This window comes from Cibotium barometz, chromosome 12, assembly GCF_041138505.1.
Source record: "Cibotium barometz isolate CiBa-2024 chromosome 12, ASM4113850v1, whole genome shotgun sequence".
NCBI classification, from domain to species: Eukaryota; Viridiplantae; Streptophyta; class Polypodiopsida; order Cyatheales; family Cibotiaceae; genus Cibotium; species Cibotium barometz.
The window spans coordinates 48,698,187-48,715,577 of NC_141057.1; the positions used below are offsets into that span (position 1 = coordinate 48,698,187).

Here is a 17,391-nt window from a genome sequence, read left to right on the forward strand (position 1 = left end):
TGATGCATCTACTTTTTGCACTTTGAATCTTTTCCTAAGTTGCAACACAAGACTTATGTTTTCATCTCCCATGTGAAGGAGCATGTTGAGTGAATTATAATACAATTTTAATAAAGTCGTGGATTACTTTTTGATGACCTCTACTTTGTGTTACATCATGTGTTTTCCAACATATTTCCTATGTAAATTGCCTCGTTGACTTTACTCTTCATTGGCTTCCTTTTGATTTGTAGTTTATTCAAGTTGTAGGATTAAAGAATTTTTTCAGATGCACAAAAAGATTCCATTATGATGATTGCAAACCCAGCTCAAGCTCCACACCTAACATAGCGCAAGAGAGACCCGAGAAGCCACGTTCTCTAAAGGTACAAAGTGAACGCTCAAGGACCTGATTGATACAATGCATGCACATTACCCAAACCTCATCCCACTACTGAAGTAGGCTTAAAGTTGGCAATAAATGCAACGGCTAATAAAAGCACATTAAAGATATGATGACAAAGGTGCTGTTTTGCTAAGGGAACACCTTGATTGCTGCACTTTTGAAGTTTAATGTGTACCCTCACTTTCAATTTTTTTAAAACATTACACTAGATATTCAAGCATCATCCTATTTAGGACTCAAGCTGGTCTTTGGCTCCTCTTATATCCATGCTCAAGATGCCCAACCTGTAACTTTCTCTTTTTGCACAAATGGCTTGCCTAGCCACTAAAGAAAGGATCTTTATTAATGTAATATCAGCTCACCACATTTACTGACCTGCCAAAGATGACCACTGGAATCCACTTGCAACAGCAGGTCATATGGTGCCCTATTCCAAACGTGAAATTAAGAAGGCTAGATAATGGACAAGCACTCAAGTGAATGAGCACCAGCCATCCATATATAATGGATTGTAGAATCAAGCCACATGTGCAGCAAGCAAAGACCACGCAAAGTAAGGCTGAAGTGCAAAACTATGCCTGCCCTTTGCATGGGCAGGGATTGGCACAGAGCAAGTCTTGGCTGAGTGGAAAAAGTATAATGGTAAGTAACTTGGCTGACCATACTCCTTGAATTTATGGGCATTAGGTGGAATCCCAGTTCGCAAGCTTGAAAATAGCCTCAATTGTTGGTGTAAAAAAGGTGAACGTTTATACTCTACAATCAAAGATGCTCATCGGCTACACAAAACAAAATTGTTGAGCACCTATGCTGTCATAAAACCTGCACTCACAGACAATCTGAGACCTGGCAATTTCATGACAGATTTAATCACATTATCTATGCATCAGATATCATCACATATTGTCTCCAGACAAAACCCTCTTCGCCCAATCCAACAAGGCTTAGTACCATGACTCAATAGATGAAGTTAATCTCAATCCAAGCATAATAAGGTTTTCTGCTGCTGCACCAATCCCTTCCATTGCTTACATGCTGAAGAGTTCCCTAGCTTACAAAATTTGCTCCTTCCCCGTTGAGAAATCAGGAGCAACCTTTTAATGTTGGGGGATGCCTTGCAACAACCAGTAGTTTGTCATTAAACACTGTAAAACCAGGATGTAGCTGCAACATCCATATCAAGGGCACTAGTAGTTTATTAAGACCCCCCAAAAGATCATTGAACAAATCAATGGGCACTTTATGATGAATGATTAGCAGCCTCAACTTTACAACAAACATCTCCGCGAAAAAGCTCGAGTGAGGAGAGCCATTAAAAATGAAAGAGCTCTGTAAGAAACAGAGAAATAGCTCCCCATGGCTAACTTGCCAGTGCCATCCTTCAGCTATGCAAACTTTGGGCCAAGTTGATAATATTTCCTGTAACACCTATGAAGCTGACCATAACTGCCATTACCAGCATTGACCAAGAGCCAATGAAGATAACCCTCCGCTTGCGTGATCCGACGTTGAGATATTTCCACCACCGTATCCCAACCAAAGCTGGGAAGATGAAGCCAAGAGAAAGCCCCGTCGTGGCTCCGGTAAACTGAAAAGCAATCCAGATGTTGGGGATGAAGGCCGAGCCCAGATAGGTGAGTGTTAGCTGCAGCAGTGTGATGCATACAAATCTGCGACTGCTCTCACGGGCCAGGGGGAAAAAAAACAATTCCACTGTCTGGCGCAGTGAGAAGTGGATAACTGGGAAAACTAGCATGAGGTGGATGACATAGCCTATTCGAATGACGGCATTAAGGAGGGAGCTGTAGCGGATGCCAAGGTTTTTGTCAAAGTTGGTGAGCACATCAGAGGCTGTGGAGTCTCCAAAAAGAAGGTATCCAGAGATGGCAGTCATGGAATACACAACAACACATAGTAAAGTGGAGATGCGGCCAACCTTGTTCATGGCAGCAGGGGAGCGATTACGAAGTTCATAGTAGATGGGGTGAACGTTGAAATGGCAGATGAAGGCATTGGTCATGATTGGGATGACCACCAGAAGGTCTAGTACAGAAGAGGGGTCAGGGAGAAGACGGGGCATGGCTAGATCACCTAGGGCGAGCTTGACTAGCGCAATGCCTGTGGAGAGCAGGACAAAGAGGACAGCAAGGAGGATGGACACTGCAGAGGAAAACCGCAGGGAATCAATGCGTTTGAGAAAACAAAGAGGGGCAAGTGCCAAGACGAGGGTTAGGAAAATTACCAGGCTTCTGTTGCTCCACCAGCCATGCTTTCCGGCGAACTGGTCCAGAAAACCCTCATGATCCCCTGTTTTGGAACCCGAGAGCACCTCCCCGATGATGATAAGGTACACAATGAGGATGCCCCCATTATTCACAATGATGCAGATCTCAGCTAGCTTACGGCCGATGGAGCCACATGCACCCTGCACGGTCTCCCCATATGTCCAGACCATGAGGTGGGTAGAGAAGAGGATCAGCATCTCAATGCTGGCTTCAGAGACAAGACCCATAGCCACGATGGCAAAAAAACCTAGAGGAAGGCCTAGCACCTTCATAGTGGCAGGGAGGGCCATGATGCCTGCACCAATAATGGTGGTGGCCAAGTTAAACACGGCGCCTCCGATGCCAGCCCCGCCTTTTAAGTCAGGAGATGATGGGGGAAGGAGGGGCAGGTTGTCATCGCTGGCATGTGGGTCGAGCTTTGCGGTGACCGAAGAGGACAATGAGAGGGTGGATGCTGCAAAAGACGATGGATCTGAGGAAAGTGATGTGTTACCATGGTGTGTACGGTAGGGATGAAGCTCGAGCTCCAGATCCAAGGGCGGAGATGGAGGCAACAAGGAGGGCTTCATCATCTGCTGTTGCTGCTGCTCCTCGTTTTTCTTCTAGTGCTTCTGGCTTCCTGCTACTTCTCTGCGTTCTGAATCTCCTCTTGCTCTCCTTTCCACCTGCTCCTGTTATCTGTTATCTGCCTGATACACACCCTTGCGCTTTCAATGGAATCCTACATGCTTTGTCATCGCGGGGACGATCTCCTACATATGAGAGTTTACGCTGTGTGGGGCACGATCATATGCCTTGCTGAGGATTTCAAGAGGATCTTAGTTTTGGATCACGAGCATTTCTTGGCACATAGAAACTAGGGTAAAGGTGTGAGGTGGGATTTCTATCCGAAGGGAGCCCGCCCCGAACTATTCTCGGGGCTGGCTAGCATACCCTAATAGTTCGGGGCGGGCTAGCATACCCTCAAGGCACCAAGTCCCTTCGGATAGAAATCACACCTCACAAAAGGAGCCTATTTAAGGTGATGTTCTTCCTGGGGTACGGTGAAAAGGGGGAATCCATTGCTGAAATTTGGAGGTTATCTTGCATTGGTTAATGTAACATACCCTTCGAGTAGGAGCTAATCCATACTAAAAAAACTAAGAAAGAAACTTCTCTAGTTGCATCTTCGTTGCCTACGATGAAGGAAATGCTACCTCCGCCCCAAGTTCTCATCATCCTCCTCCTCCTCCTCCTCCTCCTCTCAAGACACACAAACAGAGCATACCCTACCTCTCATCTTAACTGTGCATAGAGACCAGCAAACATAGAGACAGGGAGAGTTGCATGTACTCCTGCAAAAACAAGAAAGGCTGGTAAAGCCTTTGAATCCTCCTTGCATAAAAGAAACATAATGGCAGGAGAGAAAGACCGATAACGCTGCCCATAGGTTTATTGCTCTAGGAAGACATGCGGGAGAGAGAGAGAAAGACCGATAACGCTGCCCATAGGTTTATTGCTCTAGGAAGACATGCTCTAGGAAGACATGCGGGAGAGAGAGAGAGAGAGAGAGAGAGAGAGGGGGGGGGGGGGGAGCAACATGGATGCTCACGCTTAAATGAGAGAGAGAGAGAGAGAGAGAGAGAGAGAGAGAGAGAGGACAGATGTTGCAATACCCCTTAGCTCAGGTGCCCAAGAGAGTGATAGGGATGCTCATGCTCAAACGAGAGAGAGAGAGAGAAGGGGGGGGGGGGGGGGGACAGTCCATGTGCTTAGGTTTGGGGGGGAGAGGGGTGCCCAAAAAAGAAAAAGAAGGGATCCTCAAGGAAGAGAGTGAAAGGCGGAGAGGGGAGAGAAAGAGGCACACGCAAATAACAGGCATTGAAAGAGGGGCATGAATAAAAAATACTAAAAAAGAAGATCTTTTTTTATTTAGAAGGTTTGAAAGATTGGCATGAATAAAGAATACTAAAAAAGAAGATCTCTTTTGATTTATTTATCACCAAAAACAAACATAAGAGTGAAACTGGCACTAAACTAAAGTTAAACCTTTACTAAAACTCTGGGGTTAATTAATTATTTACAAAAAAAGGATTTTGGTGGCCTATTCGTGGCCTTTGAAATCATCCTTACTTTGATTTTAGACTTCATATCTAACCCTTTGGTCCAACTTGGCCTTCGCTTTAGCATAAACATAATTCTTTTCTCTTTCACGGACCCTTGCTGCATTCTAAATCAAGCATATCATCTATGCTTCTTTTTAAAAACAATGAATCAAAACCCCATTTAAAGAGAAACATTTTGATAAATATAAGTGGGTCATCTATAGGATGGATAAGATATGACTCGTGAAAATTTCCCAAATAAGAGCAATGCACCCCCACCTGGCCTTTTAGAAACAATACATTATAGAAATTGAAAAATGGGGAGCAATTAGTAGTGCAGTGTTTTGCAGATGACTCATTGCTATTCCTACAGGTTGATAATGACAATGTAAGACAAGCCTTGCAAATATTACAATTGTTTGCTGATGCTTCTGGGTCTAGATGCAACATACACAAATCTAGAATTATTAGTTTGACTGAAGAGGATGACAATATGGAAAGGTTGGGGTGTGAGGTTATAAGGAAGGGGCAGATTGTCAGGCACTTAAGGGCTCCTTTTCGGGGTAACTAATAAGGATATGGCTAATTGGGCAATAGATAGGATCCTAGGCAAATTAAAGAAATGGGAAGCAATCAAGGTGTCTTTTCATGACCAAGTGGCTATTGTAAAATAAGTTTTGAATGCATGAGTGATGTTTTTTGTCTCTAGTGGTGGACTTCAGAAAATGCCATTAAAAGAAGATTATGGCTCCAATTAGGAAGTTCATTTGGAAAAGAAATAGGGATAGTAGGGTATATCTAGCCTGGCTTGCTTGGGAGAAAGTAAGTATGCCCAAAGACTTCAGAGGGCTGGGAATACTGCATTTGCTCATTCATACTAAGGCTAGAGTGGCAACTGGCCTACCAAAATGTTTACAGCAAAGTAGCAGGAGGAGATTTGGATGAAAATGGTAAGGGAGTTGATAGAGGAGTCTAGTGTATAGTGTAAGGGGAAGTGCATGACTAGATTGGAGAGGAAAGTTATTCTCACATGCTCCACTAAGAATTCAAAGCTCTCCCTTTGATAAGTTCCTATGTTACAATTGGAAAGAGGTGATGGGATTAATGAAGTGGGAAGGATGTAAAAGGGTCACATGGAATTCTTTGTTTAGCTTACGGATATGGTGGTTGTTGAGATATCAAGCTCAACATAAGTTGACACTCACAAGGCACCTATATGACCGTTCAACATTTATATCACTGGCATCGACATATCTTCGCCAGAGATTCTACAGCTGGACTACACCGACTAGTCCATATCTACCCACTCCTCTCTTAGCATGTTCACATATGGATCACTTGTATATACTCTATTATGTATGTTAGTCACTTTATCTTCTTTGTATACCTTTTTTTGTTGTGTGAAGAAGAAGAATTCTTAGCCTCTCACCTTGTGTGCTCTCTTCTAGGGTTTGTGTGAGTGTGTGTGTGCTTGCAAGAGCTTAAGCTCTCTTCTCCCCTGCATCTTTTCATGGTATTAGAGCCTGGATCATGCTAAGGGTAAGAGAAGCATAGGAAGTGGTACGAGGGCAAGAGCTTCATCTACTCTTCCCCCTTTGTGTTGGCTACTACACCCTTGTCGGGAGCTCTTTAGGAGGCACCGGTAAACGACCTCCGATTGAGGAGCTTTGTTCAAAGGAAGGAAAGCTATAGGACAACTATATTGTCCTATTAGATGAAGTTATGCAGAGAATCGAAACTTACCCGTAGTGCTCACCGTCGTGAACGCCTGCTGCGAACTGAAACACGGAGGTCCAGAAGCGCCTCCATCAGTTTGTGTAGGTAAAGTAAGAGTGTTGTTGTTGGTAAATTTGTGTTACAGAAAAGATGTCAAATGATGGAATAAACCAGATTGTTGCAGAGAAGCTTAACAAGAACAACTTCCATGCTTGGAGGTTTAGATTAACAAATTTCCTGATGGTGAACATAAGGAGGCACCAGAGATTAATCCAATTGCTGCAGATATAAAAGAGTTCAAGGATTGGAATCAAGGAGCAAGGAAAGTCATGTATTGGCTTTCTATCAGCATACATGACACTATGATTGGGCATATATAGGATGCCAAGTCACTTAAGGAGGCATGGGACACCTTGGTGAAGCTATATGAAACCAACACCAAGGCACAAAAAATTCAATTGAAGAATGAGCTTCATAGTGTGGAAAATAAGAATATGTCTGTGAATGATTATGCTTTGAAGATCAAGGGCATTATGGAATCCCTTGCATCAATTGGTGTTTCTGTTGTTGATGATGATAAGGTGGAAGTGTGTCTCTGTGGCCACAATACAAGGCGTTCAAGACATCTATTCAGACTCGAGAGAACATTCCCAACTTCACAGATTTGGTGTCAATATTGATCATTGAAGAGAAGAACTTGGGTGAAGATCAACAGTCTTCACAAAATAGAAACAATTCAAAGCAACAGGCCTTCTACTACACAAGTGCAGGTAGAGGACAAGGTAGAGGTCATGGACGTGGCCAAGGTGGTGGCCGAACAGGTAATCAGAATTATGGTCAGCAGCAACATCAACAGTCCCAGGATTCACAACAACGACATACAGGTGAAAGAGGCTAGTTTAGAAGCAAAGGAAGTCAACGAGGTCGTGGTAATTGGCAAAGGCAACATAATGATACACGAGGCTGTTTTTACTATGGTAAGCCTGGGCATGTGCAGGCAGATTGCTATAAGAAGCAGAGTGACATGCAAAATAAAAAAGTGCAGCAAAGCAACTATGCATCCTGTAGCAGAAATGATGAGAGGTTATTAGCTATGCAACATATGGTTAATGCTGTGTCTGGAAATGATGTAGCAGCATGTAAGGATGATGTATGGTATGTTGATTCAAGTGCTTCGAACCACATGACAAGTCATAGTGAGTGGTTCAAGGAAATGAAGAGTCTTGAAAAAATAGGTTTTGTTGAAACAGGGGATGACACTGCTCATCCAATTGCCCATGTTAGGGATGTGCCATTGTCTATGCAGGATGGTAAGGTGAAGTACCTTGCAGACATACTTCATGCTCCAAAAATTACAAAGAATTTGGTTTCTGATTGAGCAGGGTTTGCAGGTTCGGTTCAACCCTAATGGCTGTTATGTAGAAGACTTCAAAGATAAGTGCGGGTTGGTTGCAAAAGGCAACAGAGTGGGTAGAATGTTTACATTGAATGTCAATATGCCTGAAGTGAGTATTGCAATGTTTGCAAATGGTTCAGGAGTTGTTGCAGATACATACATTTGGCATAAGAGAAGTGGGCATGTCGATGTGCAAAGAATAAAGTCTATGCAGACTAAACAAATTCTGACAGGGCTGCCTAAGTTTAAAGTTGAAGGTATGCAGAAAGTTTGTGAAGCATGTCAATTTGGAAAGCAAACAAAACATGTATTTCCACATGACAGAAATGTGAGCAGAAATGTACTAGATGTTGTGCATTCACATGTATGGGGTCCTACGAAGACTATGTCTATTGGTGGTTGCAGGTACTACGTAACATTCATTGATGACCACATGAGGAAAGTGTGGGTGTACTTCATGAAGGAGAAGATTGAGGTGTTCACTCATTTTTAGAATTTCAAAGTTATGGCTGAAAAACAGACAGGAAAGCATGTGAAGTGCCTAAGGTCAGATGGAGGGGGAGAATACTTCTTGAATGAGTTCTTTGAATTCTTGCGAAAGAATGGCATTCAGAGACAATTTACATGTAGATACACTCTGCAGCAAAATGGAGTTGCTGAGTGGAAAAACATGCACATTACAGAGATATGCCACATAGCTATTGGGCTGAGGCTATGTCTATAGCAGTTTATATCATGAACAAGACTCCTACTATAGCCATACATGATGGAACACCAGAGGAGAAGTTTACGGGCAAGAAACCTGATTTGTCTCACTTGAAAGTTTTTGGATGTATTGCATATGTGCATGTGCTAGACGAGTTACGTACCAAGCTGGATCCAAAAGCAAAAAAATGTGTGTTTATTGGGTATTCCCTTGAGCAAAAGGGATATAGATGTTATAATCTTGCTACACGTGAATTGAGGGTAAGTAGGGATATTGTATTTGATGAGATGAGTAGCTGGTATGTTGCTGAAAAGGATGCTGTTGGGGGGGCTGATGTAAGTGGAAATGTGGTTTCAGAGAATGCTAGTCAGTAATCACAGTCATTGAGTGGACCAAGAGAGTCCTCATCCAGCGGTTCTATTGATAGACCATGGAGTGGCAGGCTGCTTCATAATACCAGTCCTGAAAATGTAGTTGGCACATCACATAACATAACAGGCTACTTCATAATACCAGTCCTGAAAATGTAGTTGTTGGCACATCACATAACAGCAAAGAGAAAGTGGTTGAGCCCCTTGTTATGCTTGACATTTCTGCAGGGCATTCTCTTGTTGATGAAGATTCTAGTGGCTTGGAGATGAGCCTTGATGAGGCACTTGGGATTCCAACAATGAGGACACCTGGTGTGAAGAAGGCTATGGAAGCCATGAATGCAAAGTTATGAAGATCTGGAAGAGTCAAAAATCATGTGCAGAGGTTGACTTATGATGGTTATGTGGCACATCACTATGCGTATATGGAAAAAGTTGTGCAGGTTGTAGAACCCACATGTTTTGATGAGGCTATTGGAAATGTGTGTTGAGAGAAAGCTATGGATGAGGAGATGGATGCATTGTATGCAAATAAGACTTGGGATTTGGTGCCATTACCTGAAGTGGATGTATAAGGTGAAACATAACAATGATGGTAGCATAAGCAGGTACAAGGCTAGATTGGTAGCCAAAAGATATGGGCAGACACATGGGATTGATTATGAGGAGACATTTGCCCCTGTTGCAAAGATGGCAACTGTGAGAGTTGTGATTGCGATGGTTGCAACTAAAGGCTAGTTTTTACATCAGATGGATATAAAAAATGCATTCTTGCATGGTGACTTGCATGAAGAGGTGTACATGGATCAGCCACCAGGTTTTGAGGATACAGGTCACCCAGAGTATGTATGTAAGCCTCGTAAGTCCTTATATAGGCTGAAACAAGCTCCACGAGCATGGCATGACAAGATTGCTACTTGTCACTATTGGTTTTCATATGGCAGATGCAGATCACTCTTTGTATGTGTGCAAGAGTGATAAGGGTATTATGCTCATCACCATATATGTAGATGATCTTATTGTTGGAGGTGACAACTTAGAAGAGATTGATCATGTGAAAAGTCTTCTCCAAAAGAAAGTTTGAGATGAAGGATTTGGGAGATCTATGCTACTTTTGGGAATTGAGGTCACTCGCACACCTGAGCGTATTTGGCTGTCACAGAGATAGTATGCATTGGACATGTTGTCCAAGTATGGGATGGTTGATTGTAAGCCAATCTCAGTGCCATTAGATCAAATGGGCAAGCTTAAAGCATATGCAAGTTATGTATTGGAGGATCCCACTATGTACAGGAAGATTGTGGGGAGTTTGATCTATGTCACTATCAGCAGGCCAGACTTGAGCTATACTGTTAGCTTAGAGAGCCAGTTTATGCAGGTTCCGTGCAAACCACATCTTGACAATGTGTGACGCACACTTCGATACTTGAGGGCCACTGTTAATTATGCATTGTTTTATGCAGTAAGTGTACCATAGGAGCTATATAGGTACACAGATGCAGATTAGGCAGGTAGCATTTCAGACAAGAGATCTACTAGTGGATTTATGTTTCGGCAGCGTGTGAGGTAGCTTGGTTACGCAAGCTACTTGCATGATTTAGGGTTGCATGTGGAGAGAAAGGTTGTCAAATATTGTCACAATCTTAGTAGTATACAGTTAGCCAGGAACCCAGTTTTCCATGCATGGACGAAACACATTGGGGTACATTACCACTTCATCAAGGAGAGAGTCTTGGGGTGGCAGGCGACATCGACTTGGCCTACTTCAGCACATAGGATCAGATTGCTGACATCTTCGAAGGCCTTGGGAGCTAAGAAGCTCCGCAGATTTCAAGATATGATTGGAGTTTATGAGTTGTAGTTGAGCTTGAAGGGGAGTGTTGAGATGTCAACATCAACATGAGCTGACACTCACGAGGCGCCTGCATGACCGTTCGACATTCATATCACTTGCGGGTTTGGTAGCTGGCATCGACATATCTTCGCTAGAGATTCTACAGTTGGACTACACCGACTAGTCCACATCTACCCACTCCTCTTAGCGTGTTCACATTATGGACCGCTTATATATACTCTATTATGTGTGTTAGTCACTTTATCTTCTTTGTAGACCTTTTTTATTGTGTGAAGAAGAAGAATTTTCAACCTCTCACCTTGTGTGCTCTCTGCTAGGGTTTGTGTGAGTGTGTGTGTGCTTGCAAGAGTTCAAGATCTCTTCTCTTATGCATCTTTTCAATGGTCACACAAGTTTACTCCTCCTTTAGCTCAGCTAAATGTAAGAATAGCTAGAATGCTCAACAACAAGGGAATGAGATGGATGGAGATTGTTGGGATGAGTCTCGGGTGGGGTGGAAGGATTTGGTGTACGTAAGGAATGAGTTTAGGATACATCAAAGAGGCCTAGAGGTGGCTAGACAAGCTTTGGAGGAGGTGGGGAGGGGTTGGAACTCTACAGCATTTAATGAGGCATGTTGGTTGAAGGATTGGACTTGGATAAATGGGGCCAAGTTAGAGAGAGTAACTACCAAATGTCTGTATGAGAGGAGATGATAAAGAGTGATTGGACTTGGATAAATGGGGCCAAGTTAGAGAGAGTAACTACCAAATGTCTGTATGAGAGTAACTACCAAATGTCTGTATGAGAGGAGATGATAAAGAGTGATTTGAATGTGGCCTACTACAATAGGATTTGGAGGGCATGGGTGCTTGGAAGAAGAGGTGGAAATCACTATGGGGTCTGAGAATACCTTTGAAAGCGCAACCTTTTTGTGGAAAGTATGTATGTGGGCTGTCCCTCTTAGTTGCAAGTTGGTGTATAGGAACTTTATCTCAGGGGTTTGTTCTAGGTGTGGATAAGAAGTAGAGGATGGTAAACATGCTTTTTGGGGATGTCCTGCCACCATCAGGGGTTTGTGGAGCAAGATAGTTAATTAGGTGTGTGGTAACATAGGTCTAAGGGGTTCTTGGGGGGACTGGTTAATGGAAAAATTGATTGGATCAAAGGGGACAGTTGATGTGGTTTTTAGCCTGGTTAGATATACTTGTCTGTGGAAAATATGGATTTTCAAAAATTGTTTGGTATTTCAAAAGGGTCTAAGATAGGTATTAGATGTTGTTGAGTTGATGTATAGCTGTGTGCACTACTACTGGTCTGCATACTATGTGAATAAGATGAATGATAGCACATTTGTGGAGTTGGTACAGTCATTATAAATTGGAATAGGATGAGCCACTCACAAGATGATAGGGTAGTTGCACATACTAGGGGAATGTAACAGACCTATGGCATCTTGCAGGTATATCTAGGGAAAGATTTGAAGGAGCTGGTGACTGTTAATCCTGGCTAGGATTAACAATTATGCTCCTCCAATTGAGGACATTGATAAGTGTCATGCAAAGGCACTATAAAAGTTGTAACATTATGAGATATTGGCCACCTAAGGCCTTAGTTAGTAAGATTTGGGCACCCAAGTGTGAATAAGGGGGGCCAATTGTATATAAGGTATTTTCTCATAAAATGAATGGACACAATCCCCCTTTGTGCTATGAGAGTTCTTGCTTTTGTCTTGAGAGAGAGAGTGACAGAGAGTACTCTAGCACATGTGCCTTCTCTATACTTGTATGCTTGGAGAGGTGAGAGAGAGTGATTGCCTTGTGTGGTGGTGTGAGCGACTCTTCTCAATCGAGCTTGGAGACCTCAAGGGACATGAGCTCGAAGCATTAGTAAGTTCCCTACCACATTTGTGTTCTATTTCTTCTTCCAAAGGTGAATGCATAGAGTTCCTTCGTGAAGGTGTGGTAGCCCATAACATTTTTGGAGATGTTGTTGGGGAAACACCTTTGTCTCTTTGAGTTTCAGCTCCCACACCCAAACTCATCTCTGTCGACGTGGGAACTTCACCGGTGAAAGTCATTTTTGGAAAAATTTTCTTTATTTCTTCCATTTATCTCCTCCACACATTTGGATGAATCTGATTAGCCCCTCAAAACCTTAATTTAAAACTTTAAAAAAATCTAGACCCCCAGGATAAGGCCTTTTGAACAGATTATAATTTATTTCGAATGCACCTTCTAAAAATCTTTTTGAACTTCTGTTTCGGGGAAACTTATTTAAATACAAAGATATATTTTTCCATCCAAAATCTGAATAACCTCTCTCTCGAATATTTTCTCTCTCTAGGCCAAACAGGTAGAAACATGATCTTTTATATTTCTGAAGAGGGATTTGACTACAGGATTTGACTATAGGGGGAGAATTTGGACATCATGAGGGGCTGGGGAGGAATCTTACATTCTATCCCACTTAAAAAACGCGAGATGTCCTCATCTCACAGGTGTAGTATGATCTTTTTCATCTTCTTCTTCTTCTTCAATCACTTCCAACGTTACTGCCTTGGAAGTGGACGGCCGATTTGGGAACAACTCTCTTTGACTTCCCCTATTCTGAGGTGGAGGTCTTGCATTACTTTGGATTGAAACTGCAGGTTGGATAGAGGGTCTACCTCTGGGATTTCCCTGATTTTGGCGATAGAATCCTGATTACTTTGGAAGAAAGGGGCTGGAGTCTGGAATCTTGATCCCTGATTTCCCTGCCCTGAAAACCTTGATCCAAAAGAAGTTGGGCAATCCATACTGCGATGTCCAAATCCTTGACAGTTATAGCACTTCACTCTCTTGTTCAAGGGTGGAACTTCTGAAGTTGAAATCTAAGGAATTGAGTTTTGGGAAAAGGACATTTCTTCCATTCTGGAACTTCCCATATCCTGGGTTTGACCCTAATGTCTCTTAGGTGGAGTAAGGTTGGAATCATCTTCTGGGAATAAAAACCTTTTGAAAGGTGAAGGTGCTGGCGAAACTTTGACATCAAAGGCTTTGGCGAAATCCTTCGCCATCTGAACTGCTTCGGTTATGGAAACTGGCTTGGCATTCTTCACCAGGATATTCAAAGGTTCATTCAGTCCCCAAATGAACCTGGCCATCAGTTGTTCTTCATTCAGTTTTGGTGATATGTTTCAATAGTTCTACTCCCCTGGGTTAACTCTAAGAATTCGTTCTCATCTTTGTTTCTAAAAAGCCGGGAGGACAGAACCTCGTCCTTAGGTAAATTTTGAGATCAGTCCAGGTTTAGGTATTTCGGTCGAGATGGTTTTTCTCGCAGTGGTTTCTCCATGCCACTCTAGCTGTCTCCACTATCTTCGGCCTTACAAGAGCCATTTTGCTCTTCTCATTGTACCTGGTGACATCAAAGTATTCTTCCATTAATTCGATCCACTTCCCCACAGCCTCGCCCAAGTTTTCCCCTTCACCCTTGAAAGCTCCAGGCTACAAACTATGAAGAGTTTTACAAACATCCAGGTCGAGCTCTTCTTCATCGAGTTGGGGGTTAACATTTCTACCATGACGACCTCGATCCATGTTCCTATCAATACGAAAATTCTTGTTAAGTCTCTTTATTTATGATTCAATCCGATTTTTGATTCAACTGATTCCGGGGTTCTCTAAATAGGTCGACTCCCCACAGAATCAAGGAATAAAGATACTCATATAGAACGCATTATCAGTTATCAATTCATTCATATCTCATTCTTATCTTTAACACAATAATGGTCCATCAGACTAATTTTTTCCATCTGAACAGTCCTCCATGGTATTTCAATTTTTCAGATTTTTAATTTATCATCCCTTAACTTGATCCACTGATCAAAAGTTAACAGTAGTCATCTGCCAATCCACTAATCTCATAGTGATTTGCTGAAGTCATTAACATCATTCCAATTATGAACATCATCATAAGGACTCGTCCCATTCATCCTCATTGTGGTTTTGCTCAACTTATTACATTTCAACCAAATTTCAGGGATCATCATTTTTCAATCAGAATCCAAATCAACTCATCAGTTCTCAACCAGAATTTAAAAATCATATCAACCACATTCGAATTCATCATCTGGATAGCATGAATGCTTATAATTTCAAGTCTTAGATTTACTCGTATATACTGCCAGTAAAGAGCTGCAGTTATACCCTCGGTATATACGGGTAGTCATGGTTCTTGGAACTATAAGGTAAATACCATCATGTCTAGGCCTCAAGCAAGTCAGGGATTCCATACAATTACAGTACTTCCATCTGAAGACCCAATTACTAATTTACGAATTTCAGTTTGAATATCAAATTATATGAATTTTATCACAATTACAACCTTTTTGTGCTTCTTGATAAATTTTTGACATATTTGGCTTCTTGGTTGATCCTCATTAGCCAAATAGCTCTGATACCGACTGCAAGATCCCTGTCCCCACCACGCAACAAATTCAGGGTGCTAGCAGCAGAAGTAGCACTTCTTGCGTGGGACAGGGTCCCATACTCGGGGCCTCACCCACGGATATCCGGACAAGAGACTAATCCATCGGTTTTTCCAAAATCGAACCTGGAAAAACTTCCATTGCCGAAAAGCACGGGCGATTCTACCAGGATAACTTTTCTAACGTAGTCAAAAGCCTTAACTAACTGAGCTCATCTAACCGAACCCGTTAAGTCCCATAGTCAGATCAGGAAAAAAGACTGTACTTGGATCATGTAGACCAATGCTTTTTTCCTCATTGAGAGGCACAGTCCTTGATTCTTTTCCATATAACAATTTTTGTCCGGAATTTACTTCATGTATCGAACTAAACAGGAATTGAGTCTCGATTTACGGTTCCATGGGTTAGCCAACCGCCCAACCACTGTAGTGATTGGATCCAATTTAGAATTTGGTTAGGTTTTGTCCCGGGTACCAGGGAAAAGAGTTCCCAGGCCCCCTAGCCGGATTTTCAGTTGAGGAGTAGCAAGGTAAATCAACCAGATCCATACTCGGTTTCAGAAAATAACTTACTCCTTGTTCCAATATCTTCCACACGACGTACATGTGGGTATCTTCGACGACCTAGAGCCCGAGTACCGTATGGTCAGTACCCTCTAGGATCCTTCGCAGATCACCTAGCGCTTCACTCATAGGCCGCTTCCTTGGTCCCTCATCCACCGTACCGGAAGCTCACCATTTAAACCTAACCAAGGCTGGTCAAGACCTCGACCGAGACCTTGCTACGCGAGACATCCTCCGTTGACTCTCCGTCAGCTATTGCAACTTTATCAGGTAGGTCTCCACGACCACATTCTCAAGATAGTCAAAATGCTTCCCCGGCATTCTTGACATAAAACATTCATTTACAAACAGTTCACAAATACAGTTTCTATAATGATCCTCATTGAGAGGCACAGCCCTTGATTCTTTTCCATAGAATAATTTTTTTTCGAAATTTACTTCATCTATCGAACTAAACAGAAATTGAGTCTCGATTTACGGATCCATCAGTCCAACCTAACCCCATCCATCAGTCCCATGGATTAGCCAACTGTCCAACCACTGTAGTGATGGGATCCAATTTAAAATTTGGTTAGGTTTTGTCCCGGATACCAGGGAAAAGAGTTTCCAGGCTCCCTAGCCGGATTTTCAAGCAAATTTAACTCCAGTCACACCACTTACACACCCAATATGAAATTGCCTTTTTTTCAGATTCAACTGTATTTAAATCAGTCATTTAATAAAATCATAATGTTACTGATCATAAACTTCCAAGTATCCGGTTGAATCTTAATTTCCAATCATTCCTTTATCGAAGTATCTATGGCGTCATTGACAACCAGAATGCTCACCACCTGTTCACTCAGGGACCTTTTCGATAGTTCCTAGCTCATAGTACCCGGCAATTATTCACTTATAAAAATCAAGATGAAATCCTCGTTGAAGATCAACCAACATATCCATATAAGAGAGCTATGGACTCATCAGTTGAGGATTAGCAAGGTCAATCAACCAGATCCATACTCGGTTTCAGAAAACAACTCTTACTCCTTGTTCCAATATCTTCCACGACGCACGTGTGGGTATCTTCGACGACCCAGAGCCCAAGCACCGTATGGTCAGCACCCTCTAGGATCCTTCGCAGGTCACCTAGCGCTTCACTCATAGGCCGCTTCCTTGGTCCCTCATCCACCGTACCAGAAGCTCACCATTTAAATCTAACCGAGGGCTGGTTAAGACCTCGACCGACCTTGCTACGCGAGACGTCCTCCGTTGACTCTCCGTCAGCTGTTGCAACTTTATCAGGTAGATCTCCACGACCACATTCTCAAGAAAATAGTCAAAATGCTTTCCCAGCATTCTTGACATAAAACACTCATTTACAAATAGTTCACAAATACAGTTTCTATAATAAACTCTCGTCTTTCCAGATTGTTCCACATCAATCCATATTACTTAACCCAAATCCAATTCATATGCATATCCATTCTTAACCAGTTACATCATTTTCCATCCCATCACATCAGATTCATTCACTTCACATAACATTCATTCCTATCTTTCTTAAACTACATTACGTCTCATCACATCCATTTCTCATT

General features: G+C 42.4%; 1 protein-coding gene across 1 annotated transcript; it reads right to left on the bottom strand.

The window, feature by feature from the left end:
- Positions 1-1,250: 1,250 nt before the first annotated feature.
- On the bottom strand, positions 1,251-3,518 carry LOC147633523 (Transmembrane amino acid transporter family protein). The gene has a single exon (XM_086806614.1). The coding sequence runs from the start codon at positions 3,240-3,242 to the stop codon at positions 1,767-1,769; it is 1,476 nt and encodes a 491-aa protein (XP_086662740.1). The 5' UTR covers positions 3,243-3,518; the 3' UTR covers positions 1,251-1,766.
- Between the last annotated feature and the right edge of the window lie 13,873 nt (positions 3,519-17,391).

Excerpts from the sequence above, each read along its gene's own strand:
- LOC147633523 (XM_086806614.1), bottom strand. The coding sequence starts at position 3,242 with ATGATGAAGCCCTCCTTGTTGCCTCCATCTCCGCCCTTGGATCTGGAG.